This window comes from Blastomyces dermatitidis, assembly GCF_000003525.1.
Source record: "Blastomyces dermatitidis ER-3 genomic scaffold supercont1.9, whole genome shotgun sequence".
NCBI classification, from domain to species: Eukaryota; Fungi; Ascomycota; class Eurotiomycetes; order Onygenales; family Ajellomycetaceae; genus Blastomyces; species Blastomyces dermatitidis.
The window spans coordinates 984,694-1,007,878 of NW_025544782.1; the positions used below are offsets into that span (position 1 = coordinate 984,694).

The 23,185-nt window shown below is 47.0% G+C and overlaps 9 protein-coding genes across 10 annotated transcripts; 4 read left to right on the forward strand and 5 right to left on the reverse strand.

The window, feature by feature from the left end:
- Nucleotides 1–1,249: 1,249 nt before the first annotated feature.
- BDCG_07570 (uncharacterized protein) lies at nt 1,250–3,298 on the reverse strand. Its single transcript, XM_045423359.1, has 4 exons — nt 3,030–3,298; nt 2,153–2,970; nt 1,766–1,944; nt 1,250–1,645 (listed from the first exon to the last, which is right to left on the reverse strand). The coding sequence occupies exons 2-4, from the start codon at nt 2,495–2,497 to the stop codon at nt 1,612–1,614; spliced, it is 558 nt and encodes a 185-aa protein (XP_045278771.1). The 5' UTR covers nt 2,498–2,970; nt 3,030–3,298; the 3' UTR covers nt 1,250–1,611.
- Nucleotides 3,299–4,398: 1,100 nt separating this feature from the next.
- On the reverse strand, nt 4,399–6,792 carry BDCG_07571 (uncharacterized protein; the record flags this gene model as incomplete). The annotated part of the gene is made up of 2 exons (XM_045423360.1): nt 5,626–6,792; nt 4,399–5,549 (listed from the first exon to the last, which is right to left on the reverse strand). The coding sequence occupies exons 1-2, from the start codon at nt 5,735–5,737 to the stop codon at nt 4,399–4,401; spliced, it is 1,263 nt and encodes a 420-aa protein (XP_045278772.1). The 5' UTR covers nt 5,738–6,792.
- Nucleotides 6,793–7,045: 253 nt separating this feature from the next.
- Nucleotides 7,046–7,871, forward strand: BDCG_07572 (uncharacterized protein; the record flags this gene model as incomplete). Its single annotated transcript, XM_045423361.1, has 2 exons — nt 7,046–7,091; nt 7,267–7,871. 2 exons carry the CDS (start codon nt 7,046–7,048, stop codon nt 7,869–7,871), a joined length of 651 nt encoding a protein of 216 aa, XP_045278773.1.
- Nucleotides 7,872–8,044: 173 nt separating this feature from the next.
- Nucleotides 8,045–8,800, reverse strand: BDCG_07573 (uncharacterized protein; the record flags this gene model as incomplete). Its single annotated transcript, XM_045423362.1, has 2 exons — nt 8,045–8,340; nt 8,407–8,800. The coding sequence occupies 2 exons, from the start codon at nt 8,798–8,800 to the stop codon at nt 8,045–8,047; spliced, it is 690 nt and encodes a 229-aa protein (XP_045278774.1).
- Nucleotides 8,801–9,098: 298 nt separating this feature from the next.
- Nucleotides 9,099–13,374, forward strand: BDCG_07574. Of its 2 annotated transcripts, XM_045423364.1 has the most exons (3): nt 9,113–9,343; nt 9,429–12,392; nt 12,463–13,373. In XM_045423364.1, exons 1-2 carry the CDS (start codon nt 9,147–9,149, stop codon nt 10,603–10,605), a joined length of 1,374 nt encoding a protein of 457 aa, XP_045282213.1. In that variant the 5' UTR covers nt 9,113–9,146; the 3' UTR covers nt 10,606–12,392; nt 12,463–13,373. The 2 variants fall into 2 exon arrangements, with proteins under 2 accessions (XP_045278775.1, XP_045282213.1); XM_045423363.1 differs by having other exon boundaries at nt 9,099–9,343; nt 9,429–13,374.
- Nucleotides 10,598–15,753, reverse strand: BDCG_07575 (propionyl-CoA carboxylase beta chain). Its single transcript, XM_045423365.1, has 3 exons — nt 11,897–15,753; nt 11,247–11,829; nt 10,598–11,175 (listed from the first exon to the last, which is right to left on the reverse strand). Exons 1-3 carry the CDS (start codon nt 12,590–12,592, stop codon nt 10,697–10,699), a joined length of 1,758 nt encoding a protein of 585 aa, XP_045278776.1. The 5' UTR covers nt 12,593–15,753; the 3' UTR covers nt 10,598–10,696.
- Nucleotides 13,380–15,867, forward strand: BDCG_07576 (carboxylase:pyruvate/acetyl-CoA/propionyl-CoA). The gene is made up of 3 exons (XM_045423366.1): nt 13,380–13,497; nt 13,593–14,343; nt 14,399–15,867. The coding sequence occupies exons 1-3, from the start codon at nt 13,448–13,450 to the stop codon at nt 15,611–15,613; spliced, it is 2,016 nt and encodes a 671-aa protein (XP_045278777.1). The 5' UTR covers nt 13,380–13,447; the 3' UTR covers nt 15,614–15,867.
- Nucleotides 15,868–15,877: 10 nt separating this feature from the next.
- BDCG_07577 (uncharacterized protein) lies at nt 15,878–17,318 on the forward strand. Its single transcript, XM_045423367.1, has one exon. It carries the CDS (start codon nt 16,601–16,603, stop codon nt 17,018–17,020), a length of 420 nt encoding a protein of 139 aa, XP_045278778.1. The 5' UTR covers nt 15,878–16,600; the 3' UTR covers nt 17,021–17,318.
- Nucleotides 17,319–17,357: 39 nt separating this feature from the next.
- On the reverse strand, nt 17,358–22,920 carry BDCG_07578 (DNA mismatch repair protein PMS2). Its single transcript, XM_045423368.1, has 7 exons — nt 22,734–22,920; nt 22,591–22,670; nt 21,945–22,533; nt 20,779–21,890; nt 20,621–20,717; nt 20,470–20,556; nt 17,358–20,388 (listed from the first exon to the last, which is right to left on the reverse strand). The coding sequence occupies exons 4-7, from the start codon at nt 20,815–20,817 to the stop codon at nt 17,408–17,410; spliced, it is 3,204 nt and encodes a 1,067-aa protein (XP_045278779.1). The 5' UTR covers nt 20,818–21,890; nt 21,945–22,533; nt 22,591–22,670; nt 22,734–22,920; the 3' UTR covers nt 17,358–17,407.
- Between the last annotated feature and the right edge of the window lie 265 nt (nt 22,921–23,185).

The following is a 23,185-nucleotide window of genomic DNA, read 5'->3' on the forward strand; positions in this document are numbered from 1 at the left end:
AAATGAAAAGGATAAAAATGTAAAAAGAGCAAAAAAAAAAAAGATATGAAAGGATATGAAAAGGAGAAAAAAATAAATAAATAAAAGAAAAGATAAGAAAGAAAGAAGAAGGAAAAGAAGAAAGAAAAAGAATAAATTTAATCAATGACCTCATATCTTCACAGCATCCCATCATCCCGCACCACCCAAAGTTCAACCACCCTGGCCAACCCCTCATCCTCCCTCTCACTATCCTAACTATACTCCCTCTCTATCCCTACCCCCTACCCTACATAACGCCATAACCAAACTAAAATTGTCTCATCATATATGATTTAGCTCCTCACTCTAACTTCTTGCGGAACCCTCACGCAGTCGGAGTCGAGCGACGACGAGCGGTCAAAAATGCAATCCCCACGCTATATCTCACCCCCCCCAAAACCACCCCCGCCCCCCGGCCCAGCGCCTGCAAGTCAACCACCCCCAAGATTCTGCTTTCCGGCAATATCCAGTAGCCAGTAGTAGCCAGTAGCCAGTAGCCAGTAGCCAGTAGCCAGTAGCCAGTAGCCAGTAGCCACGGAAAAGTCACCTATAATAATAACTAGCAGTTATATCCAGCTGCGGGGTAGAGCGAGCTGCCGGCGGCGTAATACATACTATACTGGGCTTGGCTGAGCTGAGGTAAATTACCTTGCAGCAAATGGAATATTATTTAGGGGCCCGGGGGGGGACAGTTCTCCGTAGTTACATGGGAGTTGGCACAGAACATTATGCAGGGCTTTCTCAGAATGTGCGTATAGGCGTGAGTGCATCGTGGGCCCCCGTCCGCCTAGGCGATATATGAGTATGGACTGATGGGGGGGGGAAAAGGTGGGGGGGGTTGGCTGGTTGATGATGTGCATGTAACTATCGATTGATAGATTCAATTATTATATACGCAGTATATGTGTGTGTGCGTTTCAATGATCAAAGAAATGGATATATGTAAGTTATATGTATCTATCTAGTATGTAACTACGGTAACTATGGTTTGGTATAAGGGCATGAAAATTGATTTCGGGGAGATGGATAACGGACGGCCTCCTCCCAAACCTCCTCCCTCTCTCTTTTGATTGTATGTAACTACTGTAGTTACATGTAATAAATATACGTACGGTAACATAACCTTGCTAATTCTCACCACCTTGCATTGCATTGTTGCTCGCATCTTTTCTCAATGCATCTCTCTAGTTACCCCTAAAATCTTTTTTTATTTAACTAACTAGATCCCCCCCCTCTCTTCCCCCAACTCGACTTCATCTCCCAAAATTGATATCGAGGGTTGTTCCTCGCCGGGTATATGTATGGTTGCGTAATATCAGCGGATAGACGCAGGACGGAACAAGTGACAAGTTGCCCTTGGAAGTGAGAAGGCAAAAAGCGCCGAGGAATCACGAGGGCATTTGCTTAGATAAGTGACACAAGAAGAGGGGAATCGACCCTGACTATCGCGTAAATAATATATAGAATAGCTAGTTAGTTACACATTTTCGTTCATTATTACATCACAACGAACGAAGAGCAAACAAAGGGGACCCGCCACATTCCCACCGCCAATAGCAACGCAACCGCCCCATCTCCCCTCCTTTCAACCTAGGCCGCGTTGAAACTGACATGCGGGTGATCCCTTCTCGATATATTATTAGCCGATGAATATGACGAGCAGCAACGTGAAAAAGAAAAAAAAGAAAACCGAAGAGGAGAAAATCGGAAGCCGAGAAGAAAAGATAACTACTACTATACATACCAGTGATTAGCTGTAACGGAGCCTCTGTCTTCCATATCTCTCCAGTTTTCCCAGGCCGTAGGAGCCTCGCCGTTGCTGGGATTCCAGATCTTCTGACCCCAGATGACATACATGACGTTCAGACTCTTGTGGTTATTCATCACCCATTCGGCAACGACTTGACCTTTGGGGTTGTATGACTGTTTTTCTTTTTTGTCAGCAGGAACGGCTTTGAACCGGAGCGATAGATATGGGGTAGAAAAAATCAGGCGAGGTGATAAAGATCGCCCCAAAAAAAACCAAAAAAAAAAAAAAAAAAAAAAAAAAAAAAAAAAAAGAAAAAAGAAAAAAAGAAAACGGGGAGCGAACGAAAATCAAAAGCAAGCAGATTTGGAACGACATAGTTACCCCAACCATAAGATCCAAAGCTAACCCCTTCCCATGCTCCCCCGCTTTATCAGCATAGCACCAAACGACATGAACAGCCCCTTCATTCGCGGCAAGAATCGTCTCGCCAGCCCTGACGACATGGGGCTCGCAATTGCGCCCGGGAATCTCTGGATGCGGCGGCTCCGTGCAGCATTGGATGTGTGCGGGGTCGTTGGGGCAAAAGTTGGGCGTCGAGGTTTTGTTAGCGGACGCACATTCTTTGGTCGAAATACATGTTCCCGTCTGGTAGTATACTGTGCAGGAGCTTTGCGCGACGGCGAGGCTGGCGGAGAGGGAGAGGAGCGCAAGGGCAAGGAAGCGCATTGTTGGCGATTGGTTTTTTTTTTTTTTTTTTTTTTTTTTTTTTTTTTTTGGTTTATGTGAGGGTACTTCAATAGTTTGGAGACAAATGAGTTAATTGATGCTTTTTTGCTTGGTAGTTAGTTTACTGGCGGAGGGAGAGAGGGGTTTTTTGGGGGCCTCTTCTTTATAGAAAGAGAGCATCTCTAAAGATGGCGGCATTGGATATCAGAACCATGTCCCCCCCCCCCCGACTCGACAAATGAAACAAAGTAAATGTGCCGGTAGGGTAGGTAGTTAAACTGGAGAATACCCCAGCCGTGCACCTCCACCCCCCTCTCATCTCCCGCTGTGGTAATGGAAACGATGAGGGCAACAGTGCTGTCCCGTCTCAGCACTGGTATATAGTAATAGATGTGTCTCCAAGTCCCATGCTCGTTCTTGACAGACCCGGTCTAACATGCGGAGTGGGAAGGCCACTCCATATATCCCTAGCCCTTGTTCAGTTAGTTCTCCACTGTCCTCCGAGCAGCACATTTTTTCTATTTGACAGTACCTAGCCTTGCCCGGTTCTTCAGAGGGTGCGCGGGAAAGTTTGGCAGCGATCGAACCACTAGTTATAGATCCGTTTCAACTTCCACGTCCCTTGAACATCTGGATTCGCAATTAAATATTGGGTCAAACCGCGTAGCGTAGCAGTAATGTAGAACGGGATGTGATGAAACAGAATCAAACATGGCTGGTTCAACGACTCCTCCGATCCGATTTATACTTCGATGGATGGATGTTTGATACAGCGGAACCACCGAGGTGATCGGCATGCCGTTGTATCAGGATAAGAGAGCCATATCCTCACTCCTCTGTACATGTAGTAGTACATGTACATATGTACCTACACGAATAGCTTAACTAGGTTAATCCTTCAAAAAATTGTGCATAGAAACACGTGCGTAAACATGATACATCATATTTATTCCCCTGGAGGAAGTGAGCTAGGTATGTAATTTGACTCTCCTTTCAGATAGGTACTGAGGTTTTGAGAACCACATCGCAGTCCATTGCTGCTGATAACTTATAGTTAACTAACTATTTGATTCCCTACCTGCCTGCCTCGGCGGGCAGCTACTGAGGATATTTTGAACTATCATCTGCCACTGTAGATAGTGTGTATCTATTCTACTCTGTATATTCTCACTGCAATCAACTTTGAACCTGCCTCCTAATCTCCAGATTCAGATAACTTTCAGATAACTTTCAGAAAACCTCCATACTTGTTACTATCTTCAAAATCTCACAAAACTGTCTCTCAAATCAAATCTTCTATAATCAGCATCTGCATGCTCAGTGTGAGTGAAAGAGTATCAGGATTCCTCTTACAAGCTTGATTCAATCAGGTAATTACTAAATATCTGGATACTGTAGCATAATAGCTCCTGACTATACAATCTTTTGTACAATCTTCATTTTCTCCAAAAACTACTCTCATCAACCAGGGCATCCCCATCCTTTCAACCCATGTGCATCACAGATCCTCAGTGATGCATACCATACACCACTGCAATCCCTCAAACTGTTATCAGATACAATAACAGTTCACGCCCAGTGACAAATTCAATGAGGAAACCCGACGACGAAGAGCGCCAAAACACAGCCAACCGTGAACTCGACCAAACCTACCACTCGTGGCCAGTATTGTCGCGGTGGCGGTGACCTGAAATGTTAACAAACGGCCTAATAAGTGGTCACAGTATCAATCTGATCAAAACGGAGTGTTTCGCGCGCAAACTACTTGCTTCATCACACGGAGCTATACAACAAGTAGGATGATAATAATACCACAGCCGGCAGAGATAATAGCATATCGTGCACATGCATACAAATATATGTATGGTTAAAGACGCCCCACGGATATATAGTTAACCCCATCAAAAACACGGCCCCATCGCCAACCCCTGCTGTCCCCGACTCCGCCTCCAGCGATTACTCAGCTCAATCACTCGAGTCTCAAACGCCCACCACCACCGCTCAAACACTATCTGCCCGACTTCCCACACATCGAGGTCAAAGGGGTTCCCACCGCTCACCCGCATCCCCTCAGCCGGGTCCTCGATATCGTACACTAGATTCATCATGGCCATGGGGTGCGATGCGGAAGCCGGGCGCAGGTCTGCAGGCATGCTGAAGACCTGGATGAGCTTGTCGCGGGTGGTGGGCCATGGGAAGAGGTCGAGGATTGGATGGTGGGGGATTAGGCGCTGGGTTGGGGTTGGTTGGAGGTGGGCGGGTAAACCTTCTAATACTGCTCTGGTAGAGGAACAAGAAGAAGAAGAAGATGATGATGATGATGATGATGATGACGAAGGGGAACGGGCGTGGGAGGGGGATTTGAGTCCCGCTGGGCCTGTGTAGAATGGGCTGACGGCGTCCATGGCCCAGATGAGATCCTTGAGCTGTAGCCGTTCGGCAATGGTGAGGACGCCGCGGAGAAGGGATAAGGTTGGGATTTCGATGATGTGGTCGTCTGGGAAGGTGAAGGTGGTTGTTTGGTGGGACTGGAGAGTTGAAGAGAGGTCGTTTGGAGCGAGGTCTTGTTCGCTGATGTTTTGGAGGAATTGATAGGAGAGTGCTTCCAGTTCAGGAGAGGGCGGTGCAAGTGAGAAGAGAGTTTCGAAACATGAGGGAGATGACGACACTGGTACCATTGAGGAGGACGAAGCAGAAGAGGAAGCGGAGGAAGAGGGAGACGATGACGAGTTGTTGTTCATCAATAATTCTGGAAAGAAATCTGGAATTTCAGGGTGGTCGAAAAAGCTTGATTCAGCATTGGAAGCATCAACAGCGTTAAACGTGTCTAGGAGCGCTTCCTGAACTCGGTGTATCGTCCCCGGTGACGCGGGGGGAATGTTCGCCGTACAGTTCACCTGTTCCTCTAATGGTGGTAATATGTCGTATCCTGACTGGTTTTCAGGGCCACTTTCAGTTGAAAGAAGGCGGTCAGGAGTTGATGCATGCTCCTTCCCGTCTTTGTTCTGTAGCTTAGCTTCCAATGCAGCTAGATGTTCCCTCTTCCGTTTCCCTGAGAAGTTGAATTATTAGAACCTTGTTTGTTCTGTCTGACATGGGAGGCCCTTCATATGTGATGTTTTGCTCACTGTAACGGCGCTGTGCAAGCACGTTTAGAACCCGTTTCCGCTCCGTAGCGTCATCTGAAATATCCGGAACCGCAGGATCATTGGTCTTACGGCGTTGTCTTTTTGGGGTCATTATCTATATAGCTAGGGCTTCCAGGGGCGCGCGCACTCCTCCTCTCTGTTGATTCAAGCCTGAAGAAAGCAAACTGCAGAACGATAGGAAATTTATTTCGCACAACTTTGGCGAGAATGAAGTTTAACAGGTATGTAACCTAGCTTATTTCAGTAATTAGCAGTCAGGAATCGATATATCCATGACTGACTGATATTGGCGCTTGGGTGAGTCATATACATACATATATATATATATATACTCCGTAGTCTTGCTGAATACGAGGTCCAACCCCCGCCAAAACGTCAAACCATAACGTTATGTTCTTGGCATGATCTTCGCAAGGGTTGAGTTTGGCTGTCTTTTCCACACCAAGAGGAGATATTATTATTATTTAATGGCGGGACGACGCAGCAAACAAAACCCCAGTGATAAGGTAGACTACATTAGTTTTAGATGGTCGCTTGCAGCTCTGGTAGCTAGCTAAATAAATATAAGGGAAAAAAAAAACAAAGCCCATCCCATCCATGTCCAGAGTAGCTAGCTCACTTAATAAGCGGCTGTCGGGTTCAACATCTCTCATTCCAAATCATAATGTAGTCCATTAGCATGATACCATGAATTTTTTTTCAATCACATCTGAGGTGAAGCGGGAACAGCTGGATCACTTCACAATGTGTTTCGCGCGTTGATGATGAATAGCACGCTCTGGCGGAGTCCTGGTGTTAGTTGTGGAAAGAAAATAAAACTTCGCAGATAATTAGTTGTAAATAAAAGATGTACTCAAAGGAACGAAAGAATGAATGACAATTGTGTTTGGTGATCCGTGGTGTGGTGTGTTTCGGGCGTTGAAAATAATATGTCAAATATATTATTTAAGATATATTTTTTTTTTGATCTGGAGATTGCTCTCAAATTATTTTGGCATTTATTATTATTTAACTTAGGGTTTTGGCACAAATCTAGAACTCCCGAGAAGTTCGAGTAAATAATAAATAAGCGGCAAATTCTGGTGTCTGTCTGCTGCAAGGCGCTTCAACCCTGTTTCTTCTTTTCTTCTTTTCTTCTTTTCTTCTTTTCTTCCTTTCTCTCCTTCTTTCTCTTTTATTATTTACTTTCTCCTTCTTTCTCTTTTATTATTTACTTACCCCTCTCGCCCTCTCGACGCCGTGGTTTTCAATTTCCCTCCCGCCGCTGCCCAAAGTTACTGATTGATTCCTCTTTCGCAAACCTGGGGGTACAGAGGTTCAAAGGGCATACATCTGCGCCGTCGGACATGATGTATGTTTCCTTTCTTTCTCTCAACGTTGACGGCTACACTGCGCAATCATGACGGAGAAGAAGGTTTTCTTAGATGCTGCGGATTTTCAAAAAGGTATGCATGCACTCTCTCTCGTTGTCGCGAAAAAAATAAATGAGAGGATGATTTATAGTTATCAGATGATTAATAATAAAAGAGAAAAATAACTTAACTATAGTTAAGGTAACTAGTTAATCTATCAGCTTACTAATAAATAGTTGGCCAATGTCTTAAAATGGATATTAAACAGGTCTTAGCGCCCTTGATACAGAGCTGGGAAAGAATGCATTCATCGTCGCTTTCGCTCCGATAAAAATAATAGCAGCCGGCGGCTATTTTGCCATCACATACCTCAAAAACCGCACGGCTACGACAGACTTGGACTACATCGCCGACCCCCAGTGGGCAGCTGATGAGGAAATCAAAAAGCCCATCCAAGAGGCCATTTTCGAAGTCTCGACTGCTCTGAATTACAATGAGGAATGGATAAACGAGGACATGGCCTTGTTCGTGGCTGGGAGGACGAGACAACAGCTGTTCGAGCAAGCCGAGCGGCAAAACATTGTCCTATTCAAAGGCGAAAACCTCACCGTCCTTGCTGCGCCGGTCGAATGGGTGTTGGAGCGGAAGATCAGGAGGATACACACCGGTGACAGGGGTCGGAAGGCGGAGTTGGATATGAGTGACGCTTTGGCATTGCTGAAGTATATGAAGGATAGGAAAGGCGAGCTGCTCGACAAAGAGCATATTCGCACCTTGAATTCTAATTCGTTTGATATTATTCCGACGAGAGAAACGATGGAGCAGGTGGCTGCAGCGTTCTGGAGAAAGTATCGTGGGAATATATTCGCTTGAGCTGGAGGAAACTTCTTCCCGGTAGGCTTCCGTTTGGCGAAATTGGTGGTGGCGTATAGATCCGATATCAGTGTTTAATCCTTGAGTTATACCAATCGTAGCGTTCTTTGTTGGGAAGGAAAAAAAAAAAAAAAAAAGAATAGGATATATTAAACCCTGTGACTATTATTTTTCTAAATCGTATACAACCAGCCCACATTCGTGACAATGTTTCGCCGCGCGAAAACTTCGTTCTTCCCGTTCTCCTCAAGGACTAATTTCCCCTCACTGTTCACAAACCCCTGGGGAAGGGCACATAAATCCTCCCGGGAAATAGGAGGGACATCTTTCGTCCAAGACGGCCCAATTACAGGCGCATAAGCCGGATAGGGGTCCTCATCAGCTTCCCGCAAAACATGTTTATGGTCTCGTCGCATGCCCAAGCCCAATCTCCAATTAAAAGCATTTACTAGCTCTTCGGCGAGGCATGCTAGAATGGCATAGCGAATAGGATCGGGGTCCTTGGGGTCCTCAATTATATGCAAATCCCACCGACTCCGATTCTGGTACCAAAAGTACTCTGTCTCCTGGCCCATGGGGGCATACTCTCCCGAAGCCATAGATTCATAAAGACGATATAAAGAACGCAAAGGGGTATCTCGTGAACGCCAAACTGGAATGTTGCGGAATGTAACAATATGGTTTCTTCGGGCCATCATTAAGGAGACATTTCCCAACATCTGCTTGGAGGGAACGGGGTCGGAGACTGGATATAACCATGTAGGAAAAGGGTTGAAAAGTTGCAAAAGACAGAGCCACGGCCGGGGATGGTCATGTCTTAACCTGACAATGCTCGCTCGTAGCTTAAGAGGCGATCTGAAATGGATGATACGGTAGTAGAGTCGTAGGAGTCGTAGGCGGAAAGGGAGTTTGCGACGTCGCGGGGGCATATTTCCAATGCCTCGCCGAAATTGACGTTGTGTCAGTGATGGATATAGTCGGTAATCCTTTGAATGATGGGATAAGACGCTTGAGAAATATCGTGGTTCCTTCGATTTCGGTACATGGCCATTGGTGCTGCGAGTTTTGTCCTTGTTCGCTGAAGCTGTAAATAAACTTTGTTATTGTTGCCGATTCGGCATTGAAAAGAAGAGGACTGACTGGGTAACGTGACCCCCGTTAGCCCAGGGATGACTAATCTAGCGTTTATCCATTCTCGTCATCGTCTTCCCCGATCCCTTTCTCCAATCAACATTGTCTTGGGCATTTTAGTAATTTGAGTATGGAGAAGTCATTATGGCACCCGTTCTAAGCACTCGTTTTCTAGGGCAATTGAATTGCTGGGCGTTCCCTCAGCTCCAGGCGAGGAGTCTATCTGCCCTCTCTGCCCATAGCTGGTCCTATCCGCCTTCAGTTTCAGATGTTGCCAAAGATGAGGTAACGAGGCTTGCGTCGAGTCCCCGGCGGCCTTTGACGCTCACAGACCTCCTCAAGTAAGCAAAAGAATGACATGTATATCATTTTCCAGAATTGCACATAGTGGTTCATCATGACAAACTGACAATCGCATCATTCAAGACATGGACGCCCGCCGCTATCACAAGAAGCGCTCCTCGCATCAGCGAACTTTACTCTCTCTTTACTTCCTACTCGCCTAGCCTACCGGATTCAAGCACTGAGAAATCTTCCGTTTATCGTCGTGTCGAATCCGCATATTTCCAAAATTTATAACAATTATTTGCACTCTCTTTCAACCCTCCTTCCGTACCAGCAGCGGCGAATTACAAGCATGGAGGAGGAGATACAGTTTACCGACGTCATGGCTGATCTTGTTCAAACCCATACAAATACTATTCCCGTACTGGCACGAGGATTTCTGGAATGTAGGAAGTATATCAGCCCCGCCGAAGTCACTAAATTTCTCGAAGAGCATTTACGAGCCCGAATCGGTACCCGATTGATAGCCCAACAGCATCTTGCGTTGCATATGGCTTCGCAGCCACCAGTGGATGGCACGAAGCAGGGATGGACTACACCACCAAACTATATCGGAGTAATCGATACCGCACTACGCCCCGCACAGCTTATTCGAACGTGCGAAGAATTTGTTGCAGAAATATGTGAGCTAAAATATGGCGTTCGACCGCGCCTTGTGATTGATGGAGAACCAGATATCACTTTTGCACATATCCCCGTTCACGTGGAATATATCATCACGGAATTATTGAAGAATGCGTTTCGGGCAGTTGTGGAATCGGGCAATGAACGTGAGCCGGTAGAGGTCACTATAGCTGCTGCTCCAGATGTACCAGATCGCCATACACAGGAGCATTCCCTAAGTAGTGAGAAGCCTTCAGATGCTGAAGTGGATTTCCGTATTGGCAAGGACATTGGGGAATTACCTGATAGAAATGAGCTGCTTGCGCCGCTTTACTCCTCCACTCAAAGTATCACGATCCGCATCCGTGATCGTGGAGGCGGAGTACATCCTGATCTTCTTTCTAATATCTGGTCCTACAATTTTACCACTTATAAAGAAGACGATCTTCCAGGTGGAGATAATGGAAACATTGACGCCCTGAATGCCCTCTCCGGTAGCGGAGCCAACACCAGTAGCATAGCTGGCCTTGGCTACGGGTTACCCTTAAGCAGAGCATATGCAGAATACTTCGGTGGCAGTATTGCAGTGCAGAGTCTGTGGGGATGGGGAACGGATGTATATCTAACTTTACAGGGTGTGGGAAAAGTCGAATAACATATCAGATCTATTTTTCTATCTCGAGATGATGAGAAATTAAAAAATAAAAGAAAAGAAAAGAAAAGAATATCTAGCCATGACAAGAGACTTAAAAGAAGTTCGGCTGAATCTTTCCATTTGCCCTGTCTAATAACCGCTGAGGGATGATGACATCATACACGCGCCCAGCCCAGGCACAGCATATCGAGCGCGTGTCTTTGGGATCGACAATTTCTTCCACCCCAAACGCATTCGCCGTTCTGACTGGATTCATGAGTCGAAGATATTCTTCTTCCAGCTCCTTGTATCGCTCTGCCTTTTTCCCGACCTCCTCTGCCTCTCGCAGTTCATGACGGTGACCAACTTCGATGCCGCCATCTAATGGTAGTGATCCCCATTGCCCGGATGGCCAGGCACATTGCATTGCGGGATCTCGACACCCAACCATAATACCGCCAGCCACACCATATACTCTCCTTGTGATAACGTTGAAAATTGGCATTGTGGTGGAAAAGTAGGTCTTGCCAAGCTCTACACCCCAGCGCATGGTCGCACTTCTTTCTGCTACAGTCCCAATGGCGTATCCGGCTTCAAATATTGTCAGTAAAGCGCTCGTCACTTTTGGTTGAAGGAGGAATTGTCTGTTTGATAGTACTTACGGACGTCAACGAATTGAAGAAGTGGGAGGTTCATCACGTCACACAACTTCAAAAATCTGGTCAACTTTTGGCTTCCGGCCGCATCTAAAGCGCCACTGTTTACTTCGCAATTCGAGGAGATAAGCCCCACGGGTCTACCTCCCAGTCTAGCGAGACCAGTGATAGCAGTCGTCCCCCATAGCGCCCCGATTTCGAACCATGATCCTTGATCAACCACAGAATTTATGATGGTTCGGGGGTTGTACATTCTCGTTTGCTTTCTTGGGATGATTGTTCGAAGCCCAATATCTTCTCTGCCCTCCGGGTCACCGCACGGAACCACAGGTGGTGCTTCGGTACCGCAATTGGGCAAATATCCGAGAACAGTCCTGAGTTGCTCGAAGCATTCTGCTTCGTTTGCGGCAAGATTGTCTATCGTGCCGTTTGTGCAATGCATCATCGAACCGCCCAGGTCCTGGAAATCGAGACCTTCCTCGAAAGTGGCGCCTTCAACGATCTTCGGGCCGGCGTTGAAGAGAGCACCTATGTCCGCTGCCATAACTGAAAAATGGCAGGAAACGACTCTTGCAGCGCCCAGTCCGATCTACTCGCAGACAACAGTTCAGAAAAATACCCAAACGCCCAAATTTCAGAGGGAAAGGGAAACTCACCGCCGGTCCAACGACTGCACCTAAATTCGGCACACCTGAGTTAAGTTGCTCAACCATCGGATGAAACGAGCTGACATGCGGTATGTACGACCATCCCTCCTTTCTGATCGTCGTCACACTCCCACCCCCCGAACTCCCATCCACCAATTTAATAATGGGCAATTTCATCGCAACGGCCATTTTTTCCGCATACATGGTTTTCTCCGCTATCGCGCCGTCCGCGTGTCCTCCACGAATGGTGAAATCATCCGCAGTGAACACGATGGTCCGGCCTCGCAACTTGCCTAGGCCCTGAAGATTGTTGGTGGCCGTAAATGCCACGGGTTTCTCTGTCAGTGGGCCTGTTTGCTGCCATTTCACCCTGCCGCTGACGGACCCTATTTCGCGAAACGTCCCTGGGTCAAGTAGCTGGTCGATGCGTTCGCGGACCCATAGCTTTCCAGCCTGTTTCTGTCTGATGTAGCCTCTATTTTGTAAGTCCGGATTCGCAGCCAAGGTGCGTATGGTTTCGATTTGGCCGAGTACATCGGAGTAGTCTGCTGGAAGGGCGGACGCTGATTTTTTAGATTTTTTGCTCTTCGGGTTGCTTCCTGAGATTTGTGAGGAGAGCTGATTGAGTCGGTTTGTAGCTTGGTTTTTCGAGTTTGAGGCATCTAGCACGGTGGAGCTGCCGTTTGGGGGTCCGTTGCCTCCCATAATGGCTTCGTAGCTTCTTCTTTCCTCTGGAATGGAATATCAGTAGTTGTCTTGATCGACTTTACAATCAATTCTTCCACTCCGAATTGTGCTGTAGGCAGGATGTGCTGGGTAAATAGTAATATATACTTTCCGACATTACCGAGAGCGAATCGGTTTAAGCAAACAGATAGCCGGATTCCAACCCCAGGAATTTCCCATCCTCATGCTTCAAAATGTAGCTCCTGTGCCCGAACCTATATCGGCTGCTTTTCCGGCTATACAATCCGCAATTGCCGAAATAGGTTACACGGCAAGCCGAAAAACTGCTACACGTGAAGCTGCCCACGTAGGATCGACTTGCGTATAGACGACCAGCTTCAAACAGAACGGTGACAACGATGATTTCCCTTAATCTTTTACGAGAAACCACACATATATATAGACGCATTCAACCAGTTGTTGTTGTACGTGTGGAGTTTAACAACTGGTGATGTGTTGTGTAGATGGTTTGATGGGCCGAACCTCGGCCGTTCTACGACTGCGGCAAAACCGATCGTTCCCCGCAACATCGAACCCACCCGAGCTGGGAACAGGCCAGTCAAGGGGTGAAGACATGGAGGAATATATTATTTAAGTTAAAAATCCTTTCGGGAGCAAGGGGGCAGGTGTTTATTCCGGCTTATTTTAAATGAATTCCTTTTGTGCTTCTTTTTTTCTGTGTGCGATTGCTACTGAGGCTCAGTCGGCAAAAATAGAGGGTTTATGTTTTTTTTTTTTTTTTCTTTTTTTCTTTTTTTTTCCACCCCCTGATTCCTGAATGGCAGCGCATATTGTATAAGTACATTCCCGTGGCCAAGTCCTCAAGTAGTAATCATGACTCCTCCGCCAGCGCGGCCCATTAAGCGGCTATTGGTTGCGAATAGGTACGTGGGAACTACGAAATTCAAGACTGAGATCATAAGGAAAAGAGATGGAAGAACGCTAACACCATTATCTTCTTTTTTGCCGCCTTTATTAGAGGAGAGATCGCAGTTCGCATCCTCCAGGCGGCCCGTGAATTGTCCATCGAGACTTTTGCACTTTACACAGAAGATGACCGCTCGCATTGTGACGTGGGAGCACCGCACCATGTCTTAGCGTTACCATCTCCAGCGTCTTACATGGATATTGCCTTGCTGGTGCAGTTAGTACGGGAGAACTCCATAGACACAATCCACCCGGGGTATGGGTTCCTAAGCGAAAGCGCAGAATTTGCCCAGCGCATATGGGAGGAAGCGGGGGCCAAAGTCATTGGCCCCGGTTGGGAAGTATTGGCAAGGACAGGAGATAAGCTACAAGCCAAGGAGTTGGCTGAGGCATGTGGTGTGCCGATTTTGAAGGCAATGAAAACGCCAACGAACGATATTAACTTGATAAGCCGTTTCGCGGCTGAGGTTGGATATCCTGTCATGGTGAAGGCTGTGGATGGCGGAGGTGGACGGGGGATCCGATTCGTAAAGGGACCGGATGAGCTGCAGTCTGCTCTTGATCGGGCGACTGGGGAATCTCCGTCCAAAAAGGTGTTCGTGGAAAAGGCTGCCGTGGGAGGGTTTCATCATGTTGAGGTTCAGATTATTGGAGATGGTACTGGGGAGGTTAGGCATCTCTGGGAAAGAGATTGTAGTGTGCAGAGGAGGTTTCAGAAGATTGTGGAGTGTGCGCCCGCTATGATGAAAGATAGAGGCTTGATTAGGAGGGTTATCGAGGCAGCATTACGGATTGCGAGTGAGGTAAGTCGCCTTCTTAGCTACTGATGTCAGATACAATAGCTGACTCGGAACGTAGATTAAGTACTTGTCGCTGGGAACTTTCGAGTTCTTGGTCAGCGGGGAACTATCAGAGTTCTACTTTCTAGAAATCAACCCCCGCCTTCAAGTCGAGCATACAATCACGGAATGCATTTCGTCGGTGGATCTTGTCCAGACACAGCTGCTGCTAGCCCAAGGTGTGCCATTGCGAGATATGGGACTGGGTGATAGGAAAAATCCGGAACAACCACCCACTGCATATTCAATCCAGTTGAGATTATGTGCTGAGGACCCAGGCGCGAATTTCGCGTTGAGCATCGGAAAAATCACTGAATTCCATGTCCCAGGAGGCAATGGCGTCAGGGTGGATACTAATATCTCGGGGTCATCGCCAGTAGTAATTGGCTCCGACTTCGATAACATGATGGCCAAAATTATAGTCACCTCCACCAGTTGGGATTCTGTACTTCGAAAGGCGCGCAGAGTACTGGACGATACAAGAATATCAGGGGTTAAGAGCAACATCGATGTCCTGAAAGGAATCCTCGCAAATCACGAATTCCAGCAATGGCAAATCGATACTCAATGGCTGGAGAAACATCTGGAAGAAATTATCCAATATGGAAAGCAACTTTCAAGCTCCAGATCGAACCAATCAGGCCTGCCGCCTGCCTCTTCTACCCCTCAAACTCTATCGCTTGGATCGTCCAGCGTCCTCTTCCGCAAAGGAGATGCTTGGTCCGTTGAGTTGACGCCATTGAACTCCAAACGGGGATCCGCTTCCCAAACGCCTCATCACCTTCTGCTTAGTAAACTTCTTCGCAACGAATTCCCAACTTCTCTAAGTGCAGAAATCGAATACACAACTCCGGCGACTGCGACTCAAGCCGCAACAACTACTCCATATCGAGTGACTTTGTCCAGCACATCTGCTTCGTCAATTTCCCTATCATCAACTCACCGACGAGGAGATCTGAACAATTCTTCTCATATCACTCTTCCGATGAGCGGAAAGCTGACCGAGATGCTCGTGGAAGAAGGGGACGAAATCCAGGAGAACACAGTGATCGCGTTCGTGAAACAAATGAAAATGGAACTCGAAGTGCGAAGCCCGAGGGCGGGGATAGTTACATGGGCATTGGAGCTGGAAAACGAAGAGGGAGAAGATGTACCAGAAGGAATTTTGCTGGCTGAGGTAACGGCACTTCATGCCTCAGCGGAGCAGGTCGTTGGAGTCAAGGGGAAGTTGTGAGACTTTAGAACCAGATCGTATTTCAATATTAAATAGACTCATGATAGAAGTGCTAGAATATTGGATTTTCGCAAATTCCCCCCCCCCCCCCCCCTTTTTTTCCTTTTTTCCTTTTTTTCTTTTCCTCCAACAATAGGCCGATATGCATTGGTTGAGAACAATAAAAGCGCCTGTGGTACGTTATAATTTCCAAAAATAGAACCTCGATCACGTGGAATTTACTACGGAGTACTCCGTACAATTATCGTAATGGAATGTGCTTAAGAAACGGTCAACCTGCTGGACTCAGTGCGGCCGTGATAAGGTATCGCGATAATTTCAGACTGACGAATATCCGAACTAAAGAACGACACAGTGAGCAATTCTCGCCGCGAGCCATCCAAGAGTGTTACAGTTGGAACTGCTGAGAATGACAACGCATTCTTGCAGTAGTTCCCGTCGACTCGACCTATTACGAGCTCCATTGCCCTAAGGGTGTTGGGCAGCAGATTCATAGATCCCTATGCAAAAAGGGCCAGCGGATAGCATTTGAGCCGCTAAGGTAGCTGAATTCCAGGATTTACGGGTCCGATGAGATTTGAGATGCAGTTTCGACTTATTAGGAGGTTTCAGATGTGTTATCGAGAGCATGGCCATACACTATATATACCAGAACAAACCCAGCTCCGTCTCGATGCATGGAAGATGGCATGGAAAGCTTATTAGATGCAGCTACCTGGATAGCGCGTGACCGGCATGGTGGGGTAATGGACGCTCGCCATATCGTTGACTTGCTCAGAGAATTTTGGATTTATTTTCTATGCATCATACTTGAGCAACACGCTCAAGGCCCGCATCAACTCATCTCCAGCATCTCCAGATACACGAAGTTTTAACGAGCTCCACTGTGCATACATCGTCCGCAAATACCTGCATGTTCTATCAAACCCTGCAGCCGGAACATCAATAAACCAGCATCCATCCTCATCTGTATGAGGTAGCATCTCAATGTACACACCCATGGCCAATACCGCCCCATCCACGCCGTCGAGCACCGCCCATACGCAGGAAACAACCGAAGCCAAGGCCGCTTTTACCGCCTCTTTAACATCCGTCGGAACAAATTTGGACGCCGACCTGCGCCAGTGCGCGCAGGCCCTTCATGACAATGACGACGCCCTCAAGAAGCAAGAGGAGAAACTGAAAAAGACAACCCAAGATCTCGCGAAGCAGTCAAAGGAGTTGGAAAAGCTGGCTGATATGGGTAGAAAGGGGCTAAATGAGGTGGGGGACTTGCAGAATTGGGCAGAGCTTATTGAGCGCGATCTACTGATTACGGAGGAGACGCTGCGTTTGGCGGAGGAGGAGGATGAGAGGAATGGGAGAATGAATCGGAAGCCCGAGAGTAAGTTGAGGAGATGGTTTTAAGGATTGGAGGGGAGGAGGGGAGGAAGGGAGCTTGGATTGTTTATTTTCTCCCGTTATCTATGGTTTTCAATGTTTGACCTGCAGGGCCGGAGGATTTGCGTGTTTCTGGCTATATGTGAGGTGACGAGTCTCCTGTTGTATTGAGCTATTTGGACCCCCGTTTCATTTCCCTTCGGTTACTGTATTCAATAGAATGAATAGTCAAGTAAACATGATCGTCCTTAAAGTATGATCGGATTCCAAAAACCTTTGTAGCTTTGTAGTTATCCCAAAAAAGAAATCTATTTAACATCAAAAAAAAAAAAAAAAAAAAAAAAAAAAAAAAAAAAAAAAAAAAAAAAAAAAAAAAACAGGCGATCTCCCTAATAAAACACCGCAAACCCGGGTTTAATCCTCGTCTAAGTCACTTAGGAATCGCTTCCAAACATCTAATCCGGTACTTGCGTGCACATCGCCGCAATTCTCTAATGCTAACTGTGTCGCAGACTCCCATTCATCCCATACGCTCCAATCCCCCAAACTCATAAGATGTCTCATGGTCGGACGCCCATGGGGGCAATTCCATGGCCTATCAATCATCCCCATATGTCTCACAACCCGGTCCATTTGCTTGGTGGTAAGCGTCTTCCCAATCATAATACTAGAACGGCACGCTCTCATCGCGAACATCTTGCGAACTTTACTTGGACGAGGAATATATTTGCCAGCAAAGACATCGGAACCGGAGGTGGGAGATGGTGCAGATTGCGTTTGTATTTGCGGCGTTTCACCAAGTAGAACGATTAACTCCTCAAGATCTCCTGTGTTAAAGACCACTTCCTTGCTGAGTGGTAGGCTGGTAAGTTTGCATCGGCGTCCGATGGGCTCGTTGCCACTCCTGTCCACTTCTACAACAAAGCCGTTCTTTTCCAGGGCTGGAAGATTGTCTATTATGATTTCCTCTTCAACAGCCGTTAGTTCGAGGGTCTTTGGCTTAACGAGTCGTTGGTTTTGCACAACTGTCTCGGCCTGGAGACGTTCGAAGTTGTACTTTTCATCCGATGCATGTTGGTCAATTATAAATACTTCGTCATGTTTGTGGCCTGGGAGGGTTGATGGGTTGTTTGAGTCCCCGCGTGGTCGTGTTGCAATGATAAATCCCAGGTTGAATTGACCGATAATGCGCATTTTGGCGAAGTCCTCTTTGGAGACCGAGAGGGATAGTTGTGTTTCTGCTGACTCTGGTTCTCCTGGTTCCTGAGTAATCTCTCCCTCACTCGTGGTAGAACTGATGTTGTTGATATTCTGCAGTCCCTCTTGAAGCAACTTCATATGAGCCTCGATCCTGGCCAATGACCCATCTATACATCCTACCAGATCGACTGTGGATGTTCTACCAATGGACCGTTTCGATATTCTGTTGACTCTATGGATAGTATCGTCTGAAGGAATTGCCGCCTTCTCTTCCGCTGCTTGTATCAACTCTGCAACTCTCGCTTCTTCCCTAGCCTTTTCCTCTTGTTCGTCCACATAGCTCGTGTCGGAGTCGGAGGCTTCGGCTTCATCATGTGGCTCCGTGGGTCCTGTTTCTTCCATCTCGCCTTCTCCGTGTTTTCCGGCGTCCTCTTCATACTCGAGCTCGCTTTCCCGTTCGGGGTGCATTTCATCAAATTCTTCAGCATGGTGATCAGACAGAGACTCGACTTCTGATGCAGTCTCCACAGCGGCTTGTTCATCTTCGCCACTGATGCTTTCCAGATCGTCATCCACTTTGGTGTCTGGTGCCGCAAACAATCGTAAACCTTGCCCTAGTTTGCTCTTGCTAGTTGAAACGTGAATTCGTCGTTTGGGTCGAGGGGCTGAACCTCCCAAACTCGTTGCACCCAATTTCCGCTTGAACTGTTCTCTACCTATAGTGGACGTGACAGTTCGTTTTCCTACCGTAATAGTTGCGAGTTCGACAGGTGGTCTACTTGGGCGCATTCGATCGAAAGCGTTCTGGATCACATTGGGGGAATGTTGCGGGGAGCAGGTTTGTACTGAATGCAGCGGTTCTTGTCGTAGAAGCGAGGATGCACGAGTAAAGCCTGAGTTAGCCCAATTTTCCGCAGACTTATCTGAAAGCTGGGTGGAAGGGGATGCCGTCGTGCTCTTTTCATTATCACACGATTGAGATTGGGAAGATAAGATTTCGTTAGCCCCGGGAGATATATTTCTCGGTTGCGGAACACTCTCGTTGGCGGTTGAGTATTGTTCTGCAGACAGAGGCAACACCCCGACCTCCACATTCTGCTGGGTTTCAGGAATCTCGTCTGAAGCGTTACTACGACCGGCAAAGCGTTGTACGAAAGTTCTCATCGTTCTTTGCTCATCTTCCTCGTCACTTCCATCAACTTGCCCAAGATCCTCAGATTGTCTCGGCTCGCTTGATTTTGCAGGTTTCTCAGAGCCAAGACTGGAAGGGATATTTGTGCTCTGAGGATACTGCAGCATAGATTGTTTCCGAGAAGCCTGACAATGCGGGACTGTCTGATCTTGACGTTCAAATAACTCAGTCAAAGACGTCTTCAATGACTCTATTAGCGCGCCGGCATCATGGAGCAAAATGGTGCGTTTATCAGGTGACACATTAACGTCGTAAGAATTCGTATCCATTTTAAAGTCGGCAAAGATGAATGGGGACTGAGAGATGTTAAAAGATTTATAAACCTCATTGAATGCCTTTGCAATTTGCGGTAGAGCGCATGGGCGGGAATTGACGAAAAACATCTGGCGGTCGGGGGTCTGCCTGCCCTCCCCGAAAACCGGTTTCGAAATATGGCCTTGCACGAGTATTTTGTTTCCTTCATTAGAACCACCCCCGATTAAACATCTTCCCGTTCCACTCGGCTGAAATTCCAACTCGAGGTCAAGAGGCGTCAAAGAGAGGAGCGTTTTAGCTCCATATATGTTGGATATATTTTCCTTTGTCGTGGCGTTGGATTGAGTTGCAAAAACAAGGACACTCTTCCCTTTAGGCATTTGGTTTTTGACATTAAATCGAACACCAGTGCTGACGCACGCATAGGCATGCAACAAGCCCAGTACCTTGCCATATTCTCTTTTGATATTCTTCTGCAACTCCAGTCGTCGCACGGGAAGTTTGGTGAAAAGGTTCTCGACTGATGTAATTGTCCCCTTTTGGCCTGCCACCACCTGTTTGCTTTTAAGCCTTCCAGAAGTCTCAAATTCCAACCTCGAGGCTTTGGGAGTTTGGTGTGCTTGGGCGGTAATAATATGGAAGTTGGAGAGGGCGCAGAGGGAAGACAAGGCTTCGCCACGGAATCCGAAGGTTTGGAGGGAGGATAAATCATCGAATTTCGACAGCTTTGAGGTGTAGTGCTTTAAAGCTATAACACAGAGTGAAGAGTTAGTAGAAAAGCTTACTAAACGCAGCCGTTGAATTTGTGTGTCGTATGTAGGGACTCTACCAACTGTCTCATAGTCGTCTGGGGATATTCCCTTTCCATTGTCTTGCACCTCGATTAAATCCAGCCCGTTGTTCTTGAATCGGATATCTATGCGGCAGCGCAAACAGTCAGTCAGATTCTCTAATTTTAAACCTGAAACATATCACAATACCTAGAGATGTCGCTCCAGCATCCAGACTGTTCTCCACCAGCTCCTTCACGACGGAGCAAAGGTCGACAATCACTTGACCAGATTGGATTTGGTGGACCTGTCACTTAACAGTTAGCGTTGCGCAGTCCTTTAAAAGGTTCTAGGTAAGGAGTTAGTACCGAACGAGCTTCGATGGCCTTGATGGTGGCCATATTCATCCCATGGTGGTGGTTCTATGCAGGAGTTCATTCTACGCAGACGCGTTGGTGGGCGCGTAAATCAGTGGCTGAAGACGACCCAGCGATGCTGACGTCATCCGCCGTTTCTGCCCAAAAACCGCCTTTCGGATGTAGCGACGCAGATTGATGAGTGGACGGATATAGGTCCACCTGTAAAGATAATGCATTTGACTAAAGACTAATAAAGAGTGGTGTATCTACGGTTTCTTGAGCGCAAACTAACTAGGTTAAAGAGTACTATTCCAAATTTAAAAAAACAGGCCCAAATGCAACGAACGCCAACAAGAATTAGAGAAGAATGTGTCGTCAACCGTGGTATTTCGTGCTTTTTACGTAGTGTCGAATCGATCAGGTAGCAAAACCGGAGCAATCAAAGTCCATAGGTAAATCGCGTAGCACACCATAGCACTGATGATCTTCACCCAAGTAGCCCAATATGTCCTACCGACAGGAGCCAAATTGTCCTTCGCCTCCGGATCCAAATTTTGCGTGAGCAAGGTTGCGACCCACGTGGTTGCTAGGAAAAAGATAACGTGGAACAGGGTATAGTTATACTGCGTGGAGTGACGTTCATCGTCCCTGTTTGACCGGTCGTCGTCTGACTCATCATCACTTTCGTCGAGAGCACTTGCTGGCAAGCTCCCGCTCTCAACAGCAGCGCGGAGAGCCTCCGCACGCATTTCTCTGCGACTCAGCCCAGGTTGTTGAGTTACAAGCCCATGTTCCATCTCATCTTGACCCAAGCGTGAGTAGTTATGTGCCCCGTTCGAACCTAGAGCGATACCTTGCGTAGCAGCGCGAGTAGTAGTGTATGCAATGGTCAACATTGTAACTATGGCACCGATCACGATAGAAGCTGTTCGGGTGCCGCGAGCGCGGACCAGGGGGTTGCACTGGCGGTCGTCAGGTTCCATTGACACGGCAGACAACATCAAATACGTGCAATAAACTGTAACCATTGCAGCCTGTGCCAATCCTGCTCGAGGGTTGGAAGCCTGAACTGCAGGCTGAACCGAGACCACGGAGATAATCAGGAAGACGATAAGATTGATCTGTGCATTCATATTAGTATGTTATGTTCACTTGCTAGAAAGGCTCGAACTCACTGTGATGGCAGCTTGGTTCATGGCACATCCGGAGTGAGCGAAGAATATGTACATGACCACAGTCATGGCAATGGACGCAAGATACATGCCCAGTGTCGAACCGATCAATAAGACACGCCACATTTGAGAATCGAGCTCTTCGATCTTTTGCAGGCAGATCTCGGCCCAGGTATGGGCTAGATCGACGAGAAGGATAAGACCTAGTAGCAGGAACAAAATTGCACCGATAAAGGATATGTAGCTTCCCCAAACGAAAAAGAACCCCTCGGGGATGAAAAACGACATGGCCACCAAAAGTAACCACACGATAATTTTCGGGCCCCAGAAGCCATTTTGAAGGCCAGCCCTACCGTCCTTCGAAGAACGGACTCCGAGCAAGAGAAGTGCCAGAATGATATGAAACAGCCCAAGTGCGAAGTTGATTCGATGTACCGCTACCCATCCATAGCACTTTTCTCCTTCGCAACTGATCGGTAAAAAGTCGAATGTGAGATGTTCCAGTTTGCTTAGCGCCCATCGTGTCAACATTATCCAGGATAATATCGAATTAAACAAGAGTATGACGGCATAGGCGATTCTCGTGGCCATGCTGTTCGGAGGTTAGCGGATTTAAACTGGTGGAAGAAAAGCGGAATATGGAACATACCTGCTCTGGAACTTCCCACAGGCACTGCATATCGCTGAGCAGGTAGCTGCTCCGCAACACGAGGCGCAGAATGTTATTAACTAATGAATTCAGTGTGTTAGCGATGCCATTGTCTGTAGCTTTGGGGGACAAGCCAGACTCACAGTGCCAACGCTGGGCACTGCCATCAAGGGCAGCGACAGAAGCGCGCCCATCTTGAGTAAACCAAGATATAATAATGGAGAGACGGTATCAGGAGCGGATATGCGCTGTGTTGATTCAGAACAACCACGATAAAGAGTGGTGGATGAGGCATTGGAGGAGGTTTGAGAAAGCGCCAGATGACGTTAGCTCAGTAAACTCAGCCACTCAACTCCGAGCTAACCCAATCCGAACTACTGCCACTTTCTGCCAAGACAATCAACTGTCAAAAGATTATTATAATTTATTAACCGTGCCATGCTTACTCACTCTCTGTAGTGAGTGCACCACAGTGTACAGAAAACCACACTGTAAAGAAAATATTTTGAATATAGTAATCTTCAAAAATTAATTAATAATCATCATCATATCTATCTATAACATAAAGATTATCTATATACTTATTAGAAGATGT

What these genes read in the sequence shown, in the direction of transcription:
- BDCG_07570 (XM_045423359.1), bottom strand. Translation starts at nt 2,497, where the DNA reads ATGCGCTTCCTTGCCCTTGCGCTCCTCTCCCTCTCCGCCAGCCTCGCC. An exon ending in CTTTGGATCTTATGGTTGGG is followed by an intron (nt 1,945 to 2,152) that starts GTAACTATGTCG and finishes AAAGAAAAACAG; the next exon opens with TCATACAACCCCAAAGGTCA. An exon ending in TCCGTTACAGCTAATCACTG is followed by an intron (nt 1,646 to 1,765) that starts GTATGTATAGTA and finishes TATATCGAGAAG; the next exon opens with GGATCACCCGCATGTCAGTT.
- BDCG_07574 (XM_045423363.1), top strand. Translation starts at nt 9,147, where the DNA reads ATGGCACCCGTTCTAAGCACTCGTTTTCTAGGGCAATTGAATTGCTGG. An exon ending in ACGCTCACAGACCTCCTCAA is followed by an intron (nt 9,344 to 9,428) that starts GTAAGCAAAAGA and finishes GCATCATTCAAG; the next exon opens with ACATGGACGCCCGCCGCTAT.
- BDCG_07575 (XM_045423365.1), bottom strand. Translation starts at nt 12,592, where the DNA reads ATGGGAGGCAACGGACCCCCAAACGGCAGCTCCACCGTGCTAGATGCC. An exon ending in GTGCAGTCGTTGGACCGGCG is followed by an intron (nt 11,830 to 11,896) that starts GTGAGTTTCCCT and finishes GTCTGCGAGTAG; the next exon opens with ATCGGACTGGGCGCTGCAAG. An exon ending in TCTTCAATTCGTTGACGTCC is followed by an intron (nt 11,176 to 11,246) that starts GTAAGTACTATC and finishes CAATATTTGAAG; the next exon opens with CCGGATACGCCATTGGGACT.
- BDCG_07576 (XM_045423366.1), top strand. Translation starts at nt 13,448, where the DNA reads ATGACTCCTCCGCCAGCGCGGCCCATTAAGCGGCTATTGGTTGCGAAT. An exon ending in CGGCTATTGGTTGCGAATAG is followed by an intron (nt 13,498 to 13,592) that starts GTACGTGGGAAC and finishes CGCCTTTATTAG; the next exon opens with AGGAGAGATCGCAGTTCGCA. An exon ending in CATTACGGATTGCGAGTGAG is followed by an intron (nt 14,344 to 14,398) that starts GTAAGTCGCCTT and finishes CTCGGAACGTAG; the next exon opens with ATTAAGTACTTGTCGCTGGG.
- BDCG_07577 (XM_045423367.1), top strand. Translation starts at nt 16,601, where the DNA reads ATGTACACACCCATGGCCAATACCGCCCCATCCACGCCGTCGAGCACC.
- BDCG_07578 (XM_045423368.1), bottom strand. Translation starts at nt 20,817, where the DNA reads ATGAATATGGCCACCATCAAGGCCATCGAAGCTCGTTCG. An exon ending in TGCTGGAGCGACATCTCTAG is followed by an intron (nt 20,557 to 20,620) that starts GTATTGTGATAT and finishes GCTGCCGCATAG; the next exon opens with ATATCCGATTCAAGAACAAC. An exon ending in AGACGACTATGAGACAGTTG is followed by an intron (nt 20,389 to 20,469) that starts GTAGAGTCCCTA and finishes TCTGTGTTATAG; the next exon opens with CTTTAAAGCACTACACCTCA.